Genomic DNA, 19,766 nt, shown 5'->3' with positions numbered 1-19,766 from the left:
AGATAACCTTCTTCACTGAACACTATACCACCAATTTTAGTATCATCCACAAACTTACTAACCATGCTTCCTAAATTCTCATTCAAATCATTTACTTAAAAAGGACAAAAAAGTGAATTTTGACATTTTTGGTTCATGCATAATTTCTGTAGTGTACATGCTTTCTTTGAAATTGGATATAATACAGATGAGCATTAAACAGATTGTGAAAAAATATTTTTAATGAAGTAGTATTATTCATATAAATTCCTAATTATGAATCGAATAATACTTCTGAACATAATACATTTGCTCCAATTGGAAATAACAATGACTTTGTATATGTTTACAGTCTGTACCATTTCTGGTATCCAACGACGATCCTTTGTTTTCCTGACACCACCAGGTATGTAACAACTCTTTGCGATAGCACTGCTCTGTTGTCCATGTGGTTCTACACAGCACCATGCAAGTACATGGCAAGGAACTTACTGAATGTCTCTGGACAATATCCAGACAGCCCCGCAGGAACCTAAGGAAAAGAAACCTTCAGTCTCTGAACACAAGCTGATCGGCTACTGTATCTTTTTTTCTAAGTTACATTCATGGGGGATTGGCATAGTGGCTGTTATTAGACCAAATTAATGAGTATTCCAAGTGAGTACAGAAATAGAAGGTCAGACAGACGAATGCGCAAATGCAAAGGTGGTTCAGGAGGGAGAGCTTTAGATTCCTAGAACACCAGGACAGTCTCTGGAGAGATAATTCTGGTTTTGCTTTAATGGTACAGGTGCTGACTTCCTTTTTGGGAGTGGGGGGGGGGGGGGGGGGGGGGGGGAGAAGCAAGCTTTGCTAGTGTTGTTAGGGTGTGTGAACCAGGACAGAATATTAAAGTAATGAAGTCTAATATGAGGTTACATTTCATCTAAGACTAGGGAGTTAGAGGTTCAAAGTTTGTGAGAGGATTTGTAGCTTGGGTGCTCATTGTTGTGGTCCTGTTCGCTGAGCTGGGAATTTGTGTTGCAGACGTTTCGTCCCCTGTCTAGGGGACATCCTCAGGGCTTGGGAGTCTTCTGTGATGTTTCCTCTGGCATTTATAGTGGTTTGTCTCTGCCGCTTCCTGTTGTCAGTTCCAGCTGTCTGCTGCAGTGGCCAGTATATTGGGTCCAGGTCGATGTGCTTATTGATTGAATCTGTGGATGAGTGCCATGCCTCTAGGAATTCCCTGGCTGTTCTCTGTTTGGCTTGTCCTATAATAGTAGTGTTGTCCCAGTCGAACTCACGTTGCTTGTCATCTGAGTGTGTGGCTACTAAGGATAGCTGGTCGTGTCGTTTCATGGCAAGTTGCTGTTCATGGATACGGATCGTTAGCAGTCTTCCCGTTTGTCCTATGTAGTGTTTTGTGCAGTCCTTGCATGGGATTTTGTACATTGTTGGTTTTGCTCATGCTGGGTATCGGGTCCTTTGTCCTCGTGAGTTGTTGTCTGAGAGTGGCTGTTGGTTTGTGTGCTGTTATGAGTCCTAGTGATCGCAGTAGTCTGGCTGTCAGTTCAGAAATGTTCTTGATGTATGGTAACGTGGCTAATCCTTGGGGCTGTGGCATGTCCTCATTCCGTTGTCTTTCCCTTAGGCATCTGTTGATGAAATTGCGGGGGTATCCGTTTTTGGCGAATACATTGTAGAGGTGTTCTTCTTCCTCTTTTTGCAGTTCTGGTGTACTACAGTGTGTTGTGTCCGCCAAAAACAGATTCCCTTAGGCATTTGTTGATGAAATTGCGGGGGTATCTGTTTTTGGCGGACACAACACACTGTAGTACACCAGAACTGCAAAAAAAGGAAGAAGAACACCTCTACAATGTATTCGCCAAAAACGGATACCCCCGCAATTTCATCAACAAATGCCTAAGGGAAAGACAACGGAATGAGGACTAGCCACGTTACCATACATCAAGAACATTTCTGAACTGACAGCCAGACTACTGCTACCACTAGGACTTATAACAGCACACAAACCAACAGCTACTCTCAGACAACAACTCACGAGGACAAAGGACCCGATACCCAACATGAGCAAAACCAACAATGTACAAAATCCCATGCAAGGACTGCACAAAACACTACATAGGACAAACAGGAAGACCGCTAACGATCCGTATCCATGAACACTAACTTGCCATGAAACGACACGACCAGCTATCCTTAGTAGCCACACACGCAGATGACAAGCAACATGAGTTCGACTGGGACAACACTACTATTATAGGACAAGCCAAACTGAACAGCCAGGGAATTCCTAGAGGCAAGGCACTCAACCACAGATTCAATCAATAAGCACATCGACCTGGACCCAATATACCAGCCACTGCAGCAGACAGCTGGAACTGACAACAGGAAGCTGCAGATTCAAACCACTATAAATGCCGGAGGAAACATCACAGAAGCGCTTCACAGGAGGCTCCCAAGCACTGAGGATGTCACCTAGACAGGGGACAAAACGTCTGCAACACAAATTCCCGAGTTAGAGGTACAAGATTGCTTAATGGAATTATAGGAAGAGACCATAGTGCTAAATATTCTTGGTTACAAGGTTTGGAAACTGGTTTTAAATAAAAACCAAAAGCGAAGATGCCATTTTTGGTTAAGGAGAGCACTGCAGTGGATTGAGAATTCAAGGACAGACATGACTTGGCTCGAGCTAGAGCAAAACAATAAGGAAGTTCAATACATTGTTCAGTAGCATATACAAGCCAGCTAGGGGGAAGAACATTACAAGAGGTGTAAATATCAGAGAATAAAGCAGGACTTTAATTACCAGGGACTGTGGTACTGTTAAGGACAGTGATGGACAAGCAGTCCTAGATTGTTTAGATTTAGATTAGATTACCTACAGTGTGGAAACAGGCCCTTCAGCCCAACAAGTCCACACTGACCCTCCAAAGAGTAACTCAACCAGACCCTTCTCCCTCTGACTAACACACCTAACCTATAGGCAATTTAGCATGGCCGATTCACCTGACCTGTACATCTTTGGACTGTGGGAGGAATCCCACAGAGACACTGGAAGAATGTGCAAACTCCACACAGTCGCCTGAGGCTGGAATTGAACCTGGGACCCTGGTGCTGTGAGGCAGCAGTGATAACCAGTGAACCACCCCTGAGCGTTCAGCACAATTTTCTATAGCTGTATGTATCAATTCCCCATTGTGACTTGATGTTTTCCAACAAGGAGAAGGAAAGTCATTCTAGGGGAAGTGGGAAGTGATCAGTGTATCACAAGATCTAGGATAGTGGTAGAAAATGACAGTGATCAATCTAGAGGAAAAATAATTAACTTGCAGCGGGTGGATTTGAATGGGACAAGAACAGAGTTGGGACTGATAACCTGAAACCAAAGGTTGTCAGCAATAAACAGGAGCCAAACAGTGTGCTGTCTTTCAAGACGAGATGGTTTGTGCACAGTGAAGGTAAACGAATACAGAGCTGTCTAGGTGACAAAAATTAAAGAAAATGTGTGCTTATAACAGTTGTCAGGTAGTAAGTACAGTTGAGAACAAGCTGAATACATAAGGAGCGCTGATCTTGTGCAGATTGCCACTCTTGTTCTTTTGTGGAAGAGAAACAGGCTCCTTCAAAATTGTGGAGCCATACTCCACTCAGGCAGCTTGTTCTCTGTACAGAACTGTTGGGAAAAGCTAACTACACTCCCTGCTGCATGCTAGAACTTAGTGGCTGACTATAATTCTGGACCTTTGGCAACTATTATCAAATGGTAAGTATATAAGGTTAGGATGCTGAGAGGGTGCCAGATGGATATGGGGGCATTTCCAGGATGGCAACACATATAATTAGTAAAGTGCCACAGCCACAATCTTTTACCCAAAATAAAAGTGATTTGTAACCATTCTCATAAACCTTCACATTCTTTCACCATAATCATGAGGGGTCTGACAGAGTGGGTTGGGAGAAACCGATCCAACTTGTAAACAGGTTGAGAAACAGAACCACAATATTTGCTTTGCAAAAGAAGCAAAATGTGAGGCAAGAAAGCAATTTTTGTCCACAGTCGGTAGGGCTACAGAACACACTATTGAAACTGCCTCCATTACATTCCAGGCAGATTGTTTGAGGGCATTGGAATGATTACGGTCACTCCTAATGTTGTGAGTTCCCTTGAGTCAGCCCCAAATACAATTCTATTTTCCCTCTAATTGACAGGTCCCTGTTGATTGTCTACAGTAAAGGATGGCACAATGGTGTAAAATGAATCCCCTACCTCATAACAAGGATTTTAAATATAAACAACGAAACAGGGAATATTAGTGCTCAGAAATCCAGTAAAGAGGTGAGCTGATTAGCTTCCTGCAGCATACAATTCTGAGACTCAACTGAGTTTAAATCCCACCACCATGGTAGCTGGGAGTTTAATTTATCTAATTGGAAACACTATTTAAAAACTGGTAGCAGGAATGTTAAAATGAAACCACTTACTGTTGTAAAATACTTGTTTTACCCTCATCTTTAACCAGTCTGGCCCTCCTGTGACCTCAGACCCACAGCAATATGATTGCCTTTTTATTGTCTTCTGAAAGGACCTAGCAAGCCACATGTTGTATTCAAGACAACAGGTCCCCATTACATTCTCCAGGACAATTTGGGATGGGTAATAAATGTTGAACTTGGACAGTGATGTCCATAAACTTTAAATGAATAAAATATTGGAGAAAACAATCCAATTTATTTACTGTGAAACTTGCCTACTGGGTAATACTATGCTAGCAACAAAAAAAGCTTACTTCGAGCCTTACTTAGAGTCCACATTTATTGGACCAATAAAATTGAGCTAAGTTACCTAGTGTCATGTACAATTAGTTTGTTTCTGGTCTTAGTTGATCATAGTCATTGTAGTGAAATAAACTCAGTCAATGATGTAATATGTGGAATAGGGTGTGACACATCCACACAGGAACTCATTTGTCAACATTAACTGAGCAACCCAACAGGAAGACTATCTCTCCAGATGCAGACATCAACATGCAGGCAGGGAACTACTGATACAAAATATGTCACTGCCTTTTAAGGAACAATTTGCCTAAGTTCAAACTGTACTCACCTGTATCATTTTCTTTCTGATTACTGGGAGGCACTTTGCATAGTCATATAGTAGCTGATCTTGATCTAGCCAAATTAGGTTTTTTACACCATCGTTTGATGATTGTAGATCTGTGGTATTTAACTGTAATACCAGGAATTGGAACATCCTTCCATTTGTGGCAATGCATTGTACTGTGATAGGATTATCCAGCACCTTTGGCTCTTCCTGTAAAATAAAACAATAAATCAAGATGTTTATCTAATTGGAGTGTATGCACATTCACAATGTAAAAATGGCTAATACAATCAGTGCACTTGCAGTTGCACCCTCTGGTATCATGCCAGTCCAAGCTTCAGTAACACAACAGCAATTATAAGCCATGTTTAAAGATGATAGAGGAAAGTCTCCAGTTTCAACTTACTGGGAATTGATTAATTGTCATAAAACATTACAAAAAAAAGTAGATCAGGTTATTGAGCAATCACCAATTTGTAAAGGAATGTACAGACATTGTAATGACTGATTTTCCAGATTTTACAGAATTCAGTAAAAAAATTGTTGAAGACTGGTTATTTGTTTCCTGCTTATAATGAATTTTATCACTGAGTCAGGACTAACTCTCAATTTTCACATTTGCAAACCTTAACTCCCCACCTGGATGTTGTCCAGATTTACCTCAAACAATCAGTGCAATAAACAGGATTCTGGACTTTCAGCTATATTCATTTATGTGAAAAGAGAAGGCAGGCATTTGCTTCAAAGTTCCCTTTAAAATATTACACCATTAGCAACTGAATATAAATATATATGCATATACAATGCTTGATCTGCTCAGTGCATTAGAACTATGTTAAGATAAATTATGCATGTACTTTTGGAAAAATCCAATTCTATTTTTGTCCCGCTGGGAATACTTTTCTGAATCAATGTTTTCCTTTTTACCAAGGCCAAGGGTTTCATCCAATCACAGCCTGTTCCTACAGCCAGTTGTTAGTAGATGCAAAAAAAATGAAATAACACAGTACAGAAAGTTAATCCATTTAATCTGCACCAGCTCTTCCAAAGAGTAATCCAGTTACTTCCACGGGTTCCCCATAGCCCTGCAATTTTAACTACAAGTATCTATCAAATTCCCCTTTAAATTGTAGCATTTAATATTCATCTCCCAACAAGGCAGCCATCACTGTCTCTGCCAGTATTTTATTGCTGAATTGTCCTTGACGTAGCTTGAACTCCTGCAATCCGTAAGTTGTAAGTAAGTACATCCACAGTACTGTTAGAAAGGGTTTTGACCCAGTGACAATCAAAATAGCAATATAGTTTCAAGGCAGAGTGGTATGTGACTTGGAGGAGGAAATGTAAATCATGGTGTTTCTGATTCTCCTGTCTTTCAAGGCATTTAGTGACTAGCTGATCAGATACATTATGATCCCTGCTTGTAACTTCTAAAAGAAATTCAAACCTCCACTTAGCTGAAAGAATCATATGCTTTAGAAGACCTTGAATTGCCTTTGAGAGTTGTAAACTATTCGTATACATATATTTCCCGTCTTTCATTTCTACTGCTCGCTACTTTTTATATTCAACCTGCTCTATTGCAGCTGTCAAATGTTATCTTAGGCCTCATTCTACTCCCTCCCTTGTCATCAGGAAGCTCCAACTTTGGTTACTTTCCTTTTGTTGTATCCCGACTGTGCGCGAAGCACACCCTCTCCAAAGGCAGTTCGTTGCTCAATGACATTACTACTAGCCATTCTTCAACTCCAATTTAGCCAGCCTGATCCCTGGTCAATTCACTGGAATTAGCAACCCCCCCCCCCCCCCCCCAAACCATATATATATATTGCATAGCTAACCTCACCACACTATGATCACCATTCCTACCATGGTCCCAGAGTCTGACATTCTGTATTTCAATATCATCCACAAGGCTTAATGCCATAAATCCATAAAGCAGACTGAGAAAATTATTCTGAATACATTTCAGAATTTCGTCCCTCTTTAGTGTTAACACTGAGTGCTTGTCAATATAGGGGTTCTTGGTTTCTCTTATAGTTTTTGCAACTCTCATTTCTTTGGAAAGAGTTAGAGAAACAAATTTGCAAAGTGCTTGTTCTACACTATTGTCTAATACCATTGACATTGAGTTGAAGTTAAATGGAATTGCTACTTCATTAGTTACCAAATTAAGTAAATACTTACACCATATAGCAGCTTGGCCCTTGCAAAAGCATTTGCAAACGTGAACATGATCATCTTGGCCCTCAGTGGCTCGGGTTTGAACCTAGCTGTATGAGCAGAACACTCTGTAAAATACAGTGTGTGCGCGTGAGGAAAAGGGTACCCATCACGGAAGCCTGTACCAACACAATTAATAAAAATTGTAAATGGGTGAGAGCAATGTAGAAGTCCTAATCCTCCTCAAAAAAACTCTTATGTAAACCACATTGACTTTGGAATGCTTGATATAAAAATTCATGTCACAAACAATATTTCATTCAATTGAACTAATTGGTTTGATCAACCATATCTTCTTCAGCCCCATGAGATATTTCATTCCTTCCATTAGTCCCTTCAATCAGTCAACAAAAACAAAGGGTGCTCAGTGTTTTGCCAATTCCAAAAATGAGTGGTCTAAAGCTGCATAATAGCTAATGTATCAAAAACTTACCTGTATCATTATGTATTTGATAGATATTAGTTTGTTGCAAGTCAATGTTAGGAGAGATTGGATAGAAGGTTGGAAGGACATAACTTTTAGTGCTTAATATCTCTTCTTTTCCTGCTCCTGTTGGTAAAGGTTGCTTACTACTCAGGAGGATTCCATTTAAACCACTAATCCGGAAAAGGTCAGATTCTGCAAAGAAATTTAACAGTCATCAATCCATATACTAACCACTATATTCCATTTGCTTGTCAGAAGGTCTGCAGTTAAACACTATCCCCTCTCAATCATGTGCATTTGAAAGAGGAGTACAAAAATAATATGCAAAATGAACAGAATACATGGACATCTGAAACAAGATGGATGCAGTTTTGATCATTTCCAGTTAATCATTTGCTGACAACTTCAACCTGAGCAAAAAGTAATTTTTTTCAGTTACTTCACTTTTTTTTTATTTAAGTGACCACAAGCGCTATAGACGAATGTAAAGTTCAAACCCACTTTTTATTTGAGATAAATTGCTTATTTTTGGTTGAACTGCAAAATGTAAGTTCAGCATAAAAACATTAATCTTATTAGAAGATCAACCAAATGTACTGGCATTTATTTACATTTTGGAACATCACTAATAATTACAATTACTGTTGCATTATAAAGACAGGCTTATGTCACATTAATGTGATAATTCATAGGCTGGTTTCAGACAACAGACTTTTTAAAAGACACTAACTGCACATGAGCATCATTTACATCCACTCAAGCATGCAGATGAAGCCTCAATTAAGGTAGCACCTTTGCAACTGCAGTTCTTCCCTAGTACTAAACTGGAGTGTCAGCTGAATCCACATGTTTGCAATCCAGAAGCAAAGGTGCCACCAACTATGCAACAGTTGATGCTCAAAACAACAGAGGAAACTCTATTATCCGAAAGAGATCGCCAGGTCCCAAAGGAAACATTACAGCAAAGATGTGTTTCCAACAAATTTCCCTTGCATGTTACAGTAGACTAGAGGGAAAATGAAAAGGAATCTTTATCCACACATTGTTAAGACGTGGAACAAACAACCTGAAAGAATGGATAAAAGCAGATATTCTTGCCACTCTGAAAGGCAACTGGAGATGTACTATAAAATGTCTCTAAGTCAGAAGTTTTTATGACTAAATTGAGAGATGTTTCAAAGACCTATGACAAGCATATAGCCTCCTTGTGTAATTTTAAAAGATTAAATTGTACCATCTCTCTGGCCATTAATCTTTTAACATTGCATTAAATTGTTCTGTCTTTCTCCAGTAGCTGAAGTGGGTGTGGATGACTCACTTTATTTAGCCAGCCACTTACTACTACTCTCCTGCTATCATCAAATTAAACTCTCATTCAATCCCCTCCATTCAGAAATGCTTTCAGAGCCATCCCCAAAGCTAGGGCATAACACACTTACATTATCTTGGGGAATCACTGAGTCTAATTATTCCCAGGATTAGGGCATTGACATTTACATTTTCTCTGAGGATGACCTCATCCTACCACTGTACTTGGGGGTAATGTGTGGTTATGGGGAAGAGGAAGAGGCCTCATTTTGACTTGACTTCGCACAACCAGTGAAGAGTGTCAGAGCGGTCACCTAGCTTCTACAAGCTTCAATAACCTTTGTGATTGCAGAAGTTGGTGTGTGCAAATTGCATCTTCTGTGAAGCCTCGGGCAAAGAACCTAACACTTTGTGCTTAAGATTCTATGATTATATATTGTTAGAAGTTTCCACAAATGGGCAAAACAATTATTTTACTAGAAATTAAGCCAATGAGTGTTACATTTGTGCGACCTAGTATAGAGTATTCGTGGCTTTTACCATCGACGAGAAAGGACAAAGACATTTTTACACATTACTACTTAAACAGAAGTCACATTGACAAACCTCTCTCCCACATTGCAGTCACACGGTAATTTTCAGCCAGTGTCCTGTTTCCAAGTGCAGGAAATCGGGGCTGCAAGGTCCTGCATAAGTGTAAGAGGTTCTGCAGCAATACAGGGCTGAAAATGAAACACAAAGGTTAGACAGAAAATGGAGAGGAGTAAGGTACAGTATCCTTATTAAATGTTGTTATACATTCTAAGATCAATATATCCAACTAGATCCATGCTGGTTTCTCCTCAGATTATATAAAGCTGTTGAGTTTTCACTAATTTTTTTGTGGTGCAACGGTAGTGTTCCTAATTATAGACAAGGGGGCCAAAGTTCAAGTCCCACCTGCTCCAGACATCAGAAAATATCTATCCAACTAGATGAAGATCTGAAGCTTTCTCTGCAGAATACTGAACTCAGAATAATTATTTCCAATAAATTGAATATTTCACATCCAGTTTTATGTTACAAGTATGCAATCTTTCAGAGGGAGTTTAAAAAGTCTGTGCCATGGGTTTTGCTAACAACTAGGTCAAGACAGAGAAAACATTTCTCTTAGATTACAAGTGCGGTAAGAGCTTATTTCACCAGCTGTTAGCCATGGTTTAGCAGTGCACACTTTGGTCTGAGAAGACAGTGGGGTTCAAGTCCCACACCAAAATGTTGAGCACAAAATCTAGGCTGACACTCAATTGCAGAACAGGAAGCGTTATTTACTGGAGGGTGCCTTTTTTGGCTGAGATATTAAACAGAGTCTCATATCGACTGCCACAATTCAAAGAAGAATATTCTTAGTGTTCAGGCAAATATTTATCATTTAATCAAAACATTATCTGATGATTAACTCATTGCTGTTTGTTCAAATTTGCTGCCAGGGTTTCCATATTAAAACTGTTACCATTTTACAGTTAATTATTTACTTTTAAAGTGCTGTATAAACATTATTTTTCTTTCAATATGGGCTGGGTTGATGTAAAAAGATTGATAACTAAATCTACTATTATTCAATTTTAAAACCCATAAGGAATTATGTTAGGGCACAGCCACCCAGCCAATAACCAAGAAAGGAAGAGGAGGGAAAACACTGTTTCTGCTTCCTTCTGCTCTTATAACTGTTGTGTGGAAAGGCAAAAGCATCAGGAATATCTATGCATGTGCACCAGACTCTCATGATGGAAACCAAGGAAAGAACAGCATGAAGGAATAAAGGGAAAGGCAGAATCATGATTCAGGAATGGAAGGAAATAGTGACTGACAAAAATAGGAAATGTGACTGAGTCAGAAAGGAGGATGGAGACTACACAGTGTCTTGTATTCCTTATGTTGTGTGAGCTGTGCTTTACTGTATTGCTACTAAACATAGTTGCTTCCTATTTTTCCAGTTCAATATGAAATTAATTAATTTAGCACCCAGACAAAGTGATCAAGAATATAGTTTACTGATTCCTAACTGGTACCATTATTGAGATAATGGACCTAAACCAAATGGGCAATCATGCTCTGCAGCAAGAACAAGCAAAGCATCAGATTTAAGTCATCAATGCTTTAAATTGGCATTGGATCTGTTGAAAATGTTAGTTGGTGTCACTGCATATTGTATAGAAAAGTGGCTCCACATATTCAGCATATGCAGACTGTCTTTACCAGCGATATTTAAGGTTACAATATAAGAACATGGTAATGTTTTGTAAATAGAATCAGGGCATATCCAGGATCTCATCATTGAAACAGTATTTTACTGCAAAATGGAGATATATCCGTAAGTAAAAGCAAGTCTTTCCTGGTAACTGGTTTAAAAAAATCCAATGAAATTAATTTAACAAAATGGCCACCAACACAATAACAATATAAAAGCAGCTCAAATTTAAGATTAGATTAGATTACTTAGTGTTGAAACCGGCCCTTCGGCCCAACAAGTCCACACCGACCTGCCAAAGCGTAACCCCCCAGACCCATTCCCCTACAATTACCCCTTCACCTAACACTACGGGCAATTCAGCATAGCCAATTCACCTAACCCACACATTTTTGGATTGTGGGAGGAAACCCATGCAGACACGGGGAGAATGTGCAAATTCCACACAGTCAGTCGCCTGAGGCGGGAATTGAATCCGGGTCTCTGGCGCTGTGAGGCAGCAGGGCTAGCCACTGTGCCGCCCACTAAGAATATTGCATTATATTTATCTGTCATCTTGGCTCAAATCTAGTGCAAGACTATTTTAAACATAACATTTTAAATACAAATTCAGCCTGTAGTCATGCCATATCTCAGGCTTCACCTATGGACTTTACATAACAAAACATGATAAATTAATGTACCAATTAATACAAAGTTGGCAGCCTTTGGACAAATAAATCTTGTTAAGAATTCAATATCAGGCTACAAATAGTATTACATTAAAAACCCTTCACTTTCTGCAGGGAAACTGTTAGACTCAACTTCTAGATTTCTCGTATGGTCTAGAAGTTCCACCAACCATCCACTTTATCCTACACTACAAACATATTACAGCAAGTATTATGTTTTCCTTCCTTGAAAGTGCTGCCTCTTCAGACTGGAAAGTTTCAAATACTATCAGGAATATCTCTCTCATTTTTGGTAAGAATTCCATATTTTTTACCATTTACCATGTACAGTTCTTGAGAAAGTCTGCATCTAAAATTCCAGCTTTAACGTTAATGACAATATATTTCTGCTTACCAAAACCGATTTCTTTTAGGACGAATTTCAGTGGTGCTCCAAAAACGAGCATGACTGATAGCTGCCTTGACCCTCTCATCCTGGTCCTCAATATAATTTGCAGAATCTGCAGCTATCCTTAGTATCTGCTTAGGAAGACCCTCTATTAATTTAGATTTGGTCAGCCAAAGAGCTTGTTTAACACCTGGAAATAAAAAATAAATCCTAATAAGTGCAAATTAAAAAAAAGCCACACTATTTCAGTCAGCAAGAATGATTTCATTGATATATACTAATAAATTTCCCACAGTATTGTTCACTGTCAATTATTGAATAAAAGTTTTTTTTACAGATAAATTAGAAACAGAATTCATAAGAATTTAAAATATTGTTTCACAAAGCTACATGGTAGCTTAAGTCTGAAAATACAAAATGTTTACAGCAAAATTGAATGGAAAGCAGTAGGCACACTAAGGAAGTAATCCTTAGATTGGATCTAAGCTCTGAACTTTTGCCACATCCAGTCATGCATGCTGATGGATAATCAAGCAACCAGTAGAACACCTTGCTAAGATCTTCAAAACTGAGCCCCAACACACCAGTGCAAAAAAAAGACAAATTTATTTGCAACCATCTTTCGCCAAAAGTATCCAGTAAATGATTCACCTTGGCCCTTCCTGTGGTCCTTCAAACAATTTGATTCACTTCACGTTATTAATAAGTGGCTGACACTGGATGCACAAAGTCTATAGGGTCTGAAAACATTCATGCAATGTAAACGAAGACTTCTATTCAGAACTAGTAGTGACCCTAGCCAAGTTCTTCCAGTCTAGCTACATCTCTAGCATCCATCTGACAATGAAGAAAATTGCCAGGTAGGTACACAAAAGGCAGGGCAAATCCAACCCAGCCAATTGCTACCCTATAGTTTACAATGATAATCAGCAAACTGATGGAAGGGGACCTCAGCAGCGCTGTCAAGTGCACCTGCAAAGGAAATACTTGGTTACTGCTGTGTTAGCATTATACCAGAACATGTGATCTCATTATCGCCTTGGTTCAAATGTGGATGAATGAGCTGAACTTAGAAATGATGTGAAAGTGACTGCCCTTGGCATCAACGCAGCATTAAACCAAGTACGGCATCAAAAACACCAAGTAAACCTGGAGTCAATGGGTTCAAGGGAAAACGCTTCCTGGAGAGTCTCCCTTGGAATCATGTCTAGCAGAACTGATGGTTGAGGTGGTTAAATGTCAATCATTCAAACACCAGGACATAGACTCAGAGATGGACAGCATGGAAACAAACATGTCGATCCAAGTCGTCCATGCTGACCAGATATCCTAACCTAATCTAGTCCCATTTGCCTGCACTTGGCCCATATCCCTCCAAACCCTTCCTATTCATGTACCCATCCAGATGCCTTTTAAATGTTGTATTTGCACCAGCCACCACCACTTCCTCTGGCAGCTTGTTCCATACACGCACCTCCCACTGTGTGGAAAAGTTGCCCTTTATGTCCCTTTTAAATCTTTCCCTTCTCATCCTAAACCTATGTTCTCTAGTTTTGTACTCCTCCACCCCAGGTCTTTGTATCCTATTCATGCCCATCATGATTTTATAAACCTCTATAAAGGTCATCCCTCAGTCTCAGACACTCCAGGCAAAACAGCCCCAGCCTATTCAGCTTCGCCCTGTAGCTCAAAACTCTCCAACCCTGGCAACATCTTTTCTGTAAATCTTTTCTGAACCTTTTCAAGTTTCACAACATCCTTCCAATAGGAGGTAGACCAGAATTGCATACAATATTCCAAAAGTTGCACAACCAATGTCCTGCACAAGTTTTCTTCTGCTTTTATGCTGTTCCTTGTTCCCTTGTCAGCCATAATTGTCTCGTTCTCCCTTAGTTTCATTCCTAGAAAGAAGAAATGCACTATGTTGTGCCTCCCAAATTACTCCCAGAAACGTCTGCAATTGCTGCTCCACTGTCTTCCCCACTCATCTCCCCTTACAACAATCTTTGGCCATCATGTCTTTATTGTTACTTTTACTCAATTGTTATCTTGTTAATCTGATTCTAGCTTCGCCCTCGCAAACTGCAAGGTGAATTCTGTCATATTTTGGTTATTACTCCTCAGGTTCCTTCACCTTAAGCTCCCTAATCAAGTCTGCCTCATTACACATCACTAAATCCATAACTGTCTGTTCCCTAGTGAGCTCTACCACAAGCCACAATCTCATGGACATTCCATGAATTCCTATTCTTGGAATCTACTACCAACTTGCATATTGAAGTCTCCCATGACTATTATAATAGTGCTTTTCTTACAAGCCTTTTCTATCTCCTAATTTATTTTCTGCCCCATACCCTGACTATTGCTAAGAGACTTTCACACAATTCCCAGGATACTCTTTTCTTTGCAGTTCCTCAACTCTTCCAATACAGATTCTATGCTTTTTGAACCATTATCATTTCTTACTATCAATTTAATTTCACTTCCACCCTCTTCTGCCCATTTGCCTGTTCTTTCAATGTATCCTTGAACATTTAGTTCTGAGCCCTGATTCCCCTAACAACTGTGTCCCTGTGATATCCACATCATACCCACAAATTGAGCTGCAAGCTCATTTACCTTTGTTTCATATACTACACCGAAGTACAACACACTCAATCCTGCCTTGATCACTCCTCTCCTCATAGATGACCACTTATCTGCTGTGTCTGAAATTATATCCCTGACTCTTTCAATACCCTGTCCTATTATTTATTGTGGAAACTTTAATAACCTCACCTGACAGCACCAACTCCACCAGCAAGAACAGCATCCTCAAACTAGTAGATCTGTGCCTCACAACCCACTTCACCTTCAACAGCAATATCTACAAACCAATCAACAGGATGCCTATGGATCACCAATATCAGGACTCTTAGCAGCAGCAGTAACACAGAAGTTAGAACGAAAAGCTCTTCCCAGGATCCAGCCCAAGCTTTGGATCCACTATGTGGATGACGCCTTTGTCATCATGAAACGTAACAAATTAGAAGAAACCCACAAACACATGAACAACATCCTTACCGGTAAAATGTTCACCAAAGAGGAATAGAACAACAACAGACTCCCCTTCCTGGACATCAGAGTAGAATGAAAAGCCAATGGTGAGGTGCAGACCAGCATTTACAGGAAAGCCACATGCACTGACCAGATATTCAAATACAGGAGGGATCATCCCAATACGCAAAGAAGGAGCTGCATCAGGACATTATTTAAACGAGCCACAACACACTGCAGCATCCAGGAACTATGAGAAGCCAAGGAAAAACATCTATACAACATATTCAGGAACAATGGGTAGCCAATAAGCGCTATTCCCAATTCCCACACAACAGACCTAAACAAGAAGACACAACATGCCCAGAGACTCTACCCACCCTGCCATACAGTAAAGACATCTCGGAGATGACAACCAGACTACTCTGGTCCCAAGACATCATTGTCTCCCACAAACCTACCACCACACTGAAACAGCTCCTGATGAATTTAAAGGACTCTGTACGACCAACCAGCAGAATGAACATTATATACATAATACCCTGCAAGGACTGCAACAAACATTCCATTGGACAAATGGGCAGGAAACTAGCAACCAGGACACATGAGCAGCAACTAGTCACCAAAAGACATGACTAACTATCACTAGTATCCACACACATAGGCACAGAGGGACACAAGTTCGACAGGGACAATACATCCATCCTGGGACAGGTTAAACAAAGACACGCACAAGAATTCCTAGAGGTCTGGCATTCAAACTGGAACTCCATTAACAAACATATCAAGTTGGACCCCATTTACCAACCTCTCAGAAACAGAATTGGAAGTGATATTACCCACCACAACGAGTGAAGACAAATAAATAGCAAGCAGGACAGAACACCAGCGCTCCATCGGAGGCTCACTGATGATATTACCGAGCGTAGTGATGAAACATTAGAGAACAAATCTGCCAGCTCAGTGACCAAACTTATGACCTGATCCACAACCTAAGCTACAAATCTTCTCCAAAGTCGCAATGTATAAAACAGAAATGAATCAAACATTTTGGGAAAAAAATGTGGGAAATAGGACTGTGGATAAATTTTTTAAAATATTAAACTACAGATAGTTTAGGGTACAAAATTTCATACAGTTGCATTTACAAGTGATAGGGATACATATCTGCATTATTTATTGTTGCATTTAAATACTCATAAGCTAACAAGTTATCCACAAGTACATTTAAAAATAACAAATATAATGAGCATATGCATGCTAATTATTAAAAACATTAAAAATCAATATTTGCAGCCAAAGTTATTTCAGAGCTATATTAATCTAATAGACTGAAATACACAAATGCAATCTTATGCAGATGAATGTTCCCCGCTCACTATCCAGATCCAGCAACATATGTTCTACATTCAGTGTTTTTTGCTGCAAAACGAGGCATTTGAACCTCTTCTCTTAAGTCCAGCCATGATCTTACCCAAAATAACAGGAAAGGTATTTTTAAAAATAATTTTGAGAATCTTTAAATTTTGCTTTTGTATACAGTCCTGACTAATTTGAGATTGACGTTTGAAAAACATCTGTGAATCCATGTTGATTCAAGTTGAAAACATGAGCTTCTCATGAATTCATACGAAGTTTCTTGACATGGGGTTGGTCTCATGCTTTATGAAATGGGGGTTGTCATCACTGGATGTGAGCCATGTTGTGGAGACAAACAGTCTAAGTGATAATGTCTCACCAATTTGCATCATTTTGTTTGCCCTGTACATAGATGGAGGGACTGCAAGCTATGACAAACTTTAGAGCTTGGAATAGGGTACTGAGAAGAATGTCATTGGTTAGTCTTACATTTAATTCTATTTGAAGCCTCTAATTCTGAACCAATATTCACCATATTTTGCATAATCAGATATAGACAACTTCAACATATTCAATCTCTCAATTGGTCCCTTTTTCCCCTCAAAGTTCATAGATTGCATCATAAAGAGGGCCTCTTGATCAAAGAGGAGGGGAACCATCTGCAACTCAGTGGGGTAAGCTAGACTCTAACCTTTGCTTCACAAACTGTACTAAATGGCCAGTCAGGGCAGTGAAACTTGAACTAATCACAGCAGTAAAAGCTGTCCCATTGAGGAACTGGTTAAGGAGGGACAAGAAATTGCATGCTGGAGGAAGTACTGAAAATGTTCACTAAATGAATCCGTTGGTTTGGAGAGACAGCCTGAACCAATTAGGTCTGTATTCTCTGAAGTTCAAAAGTATGAGAGGTGATCTCATTCAAAATTACACAATTCTGAAAGACCATGACAGGGTAAATGCTGAGTGATTGCTTGTGCTGGTCAGGGAATCTAAAATACAGGGGCACAGTCACAGAATGAAGAATTGTACATAAAAATAATGATGTTATGCTTCAGTTGTGCAGGACACTGGTAACCTCATGTTGAATATTGTCTGCAGTTTTTGTTCTTCTTATTTAAGGAAGGATGATAATCAGCTGGAAGCAATTCAGAGGAAGTTTACCAGCTTAGTACTCGAAGTGAGTAAGTTGTCTTAAGAGGAGAGGTTGGACAGAATAGTCTTGTTTCCACTGGAGTTTAAATAATGGAGGAGTGATTTGGTTAAAGTATATAAGATCCTGAACAGTCTTGACAAGGTGAATATGGAAAGAATGTTTCCTCTTGTGGGTGAGTACAGAACTAGGGATCACTCTTTTTGAACAGAGTCAAGGAGAAAATTGGGTGGCACGGTGGCTCAGTGGTTAGCACTGCTGCCTCAGAGCGCCAGAGACCCGAGTTCAATCCCTGCCTCAGGCAACTGTGTGTGTGGAGTTTGCACATTAGATTAGATTACAGTGTGGAAACAGGCCCTTCGGCCCAACAAGTCCACACCGCCCCGCCGAAGTGTAAGCCACCCATACCCCTACATTTACCCCTTACGTAACACTACGGGCAATTTAGCATGGCCAATTCACCTGACCTGCACATCTTTGGACTGTGGGAGGAAACCGGAGCACCCGGAGGAAACCCACGCAGACACGGGGAGAACGTGCAAACTCCACACAGTCAGTCGCCTGAGGCGGGAATTGAACCCGGGTCTCCGGCGCTGTGAGGCAGCAGTGCTAACCACTGTGCCACCGTGCTGCCCACATTCTCCCCATGTCTGTGTGGGTTTCCTCCGGGTGCTCTAGTTTCCTCCCACAGTCCAAAAATGTGCAGGTTAGGTGAATTGGCCATGTTAAGTTGACCGTAGTGTTTGGTGTATGGGTAAATGTAGGGGGATGGGTCTGGGTGGGTTGCGCTTCGGCAGGTCAGTGTGGACTTGTTGGGCCGAAGGGCCTGTTTCCACACTCTAAGTAATCTAATCTAAAGACAAAATCTTTCCCTCAGAATTGAGGCACTTTGGAACCCCTTCCTCAGAATCACTGGACACTTTTAAGGCAGATGTGGGATTGTTCATTAAGGGAATCAAGTGATGGGAATGTATTTCAAAACGTAAACAAGTCAACCATGATCTAAGTGGTGTAGCAGGTTTGAATGACATACGAATTGGGTACAGAAGTATTTCCATACATGAGTATCGATTATTTAGGACTGAAATGAGGAGAAGCTTCTTCACTCAGTGTTGTGAACATTAGCAATTATCTTTCCTTGAAATTAGTGAAGTTTCCATTGTTTAGTATGTTAAAGTTGGGGCAGACATATATTTTTCGTGTCTCAGAGAACGTGGGATATAGGAAATGACCAGGAAAGTAGAGTTAAAACTCAAACCCAGCCATGGCTGTAATGACACAGACGATATAGCTGACTCTTGCTCCCACCTATCGTGTTCTTGTAGTTAAACAGCCCTGTCCTTACCCTCCAACATCTTAGTTCTCTGGTGAAACGTGAAACACGGCTTCTCCTTGTACAGCTGCATTTCCTCATATTTGGGACCCCGGCGATGCCACGGGTCTTCCCATCCTCTGTCCCAGGGTGGGCATTTGGGGTCGGCTAGGCCCGGCATGTAGTGCATTCTGTCCCAGTAAGTGATAGGCTCCAGTCCGGGGATTTCTACCGGCTCCGGCATTTTATGTGGTCGCTGGGCTTGGGCGGATAACCCAGCGGCGACATGGAGGGTACGGCAGCCTGACAAGGCAGGGACTAAATTTACCGCTCGGACATGCGAAGCCCCGCACCACATAGCGACGAATTAAAAATAAAAGAAATCTGCTGGTTAATCCGAGGCTTCAAGGAGAAAAGTCAGGCCGGTTCGCGTTACTGTGACAACAAGGTTCCGAAAGGCATGATGGGAATTAAGGTTTGACCTCAACTGTTAGGTTTGATTGACATTGGAGATGGCCATACAGATAGAAAGAATCGCCACATTTCACCAATGAGAGAAGAGCCTGTCTAGTGGGC

At 40.4% G+C, this 19,766-nt stretch overlaps 1 protein-coding gene across 1 annotated transcript; it reads right to left on the bottom strand.

Moving 5' to 3' along the window:
- Positions 1-203: 203 nt before the first annotated feature.
- On the bottom strand, positions 204-19,661 carry mrpl37 (mitochondrial ribosomal protein L37). Its single transcript, XM_072573740.1, has 7 exons — positions 19,224-19,661; positions 12,340-12,523; positions 9,651-9,766; positions 7,743-7,928; positions 7,274-7,428; positions 5,090-5,296; positions 204-511 (listed from the first exon to the last, which is right to left on the bottom strand). The coding sequence occupies exons 1-7, from the start codon at positions 19,546-19,548 to the stop codon at positions 434-436; spliced, it is 1,251 nt and encodes a 416-aa protein (XP_072429841.1). The 5' UTR covers positions 19,549-19,661; the 3' UTR covers positions 204-433.
- Positions 19,662-19,766: the final 105 nt, after the last annotated feature.

Source organism: Chiloscyllium punctatum, chromosome 7, assembly GCF_047496795.1.
Source record: "Chiloscyllium punctatum isolate Juve2018m chromosome 7, sChiPun1.3, whole genome shotgun sequence".
In the NCBI taxonomy this organism is placed as follows: domain Eukaryota; kingdom Metazoa; phylum Chordata; class Chondrichthyes; order Orectolobiformes; family Hemiscylliidae; genus Chiloscyllium; species Chiloscyllium punctatum.
This window is presented reverse-complemented; position numbering and strand designations above follow the sequence as displayed.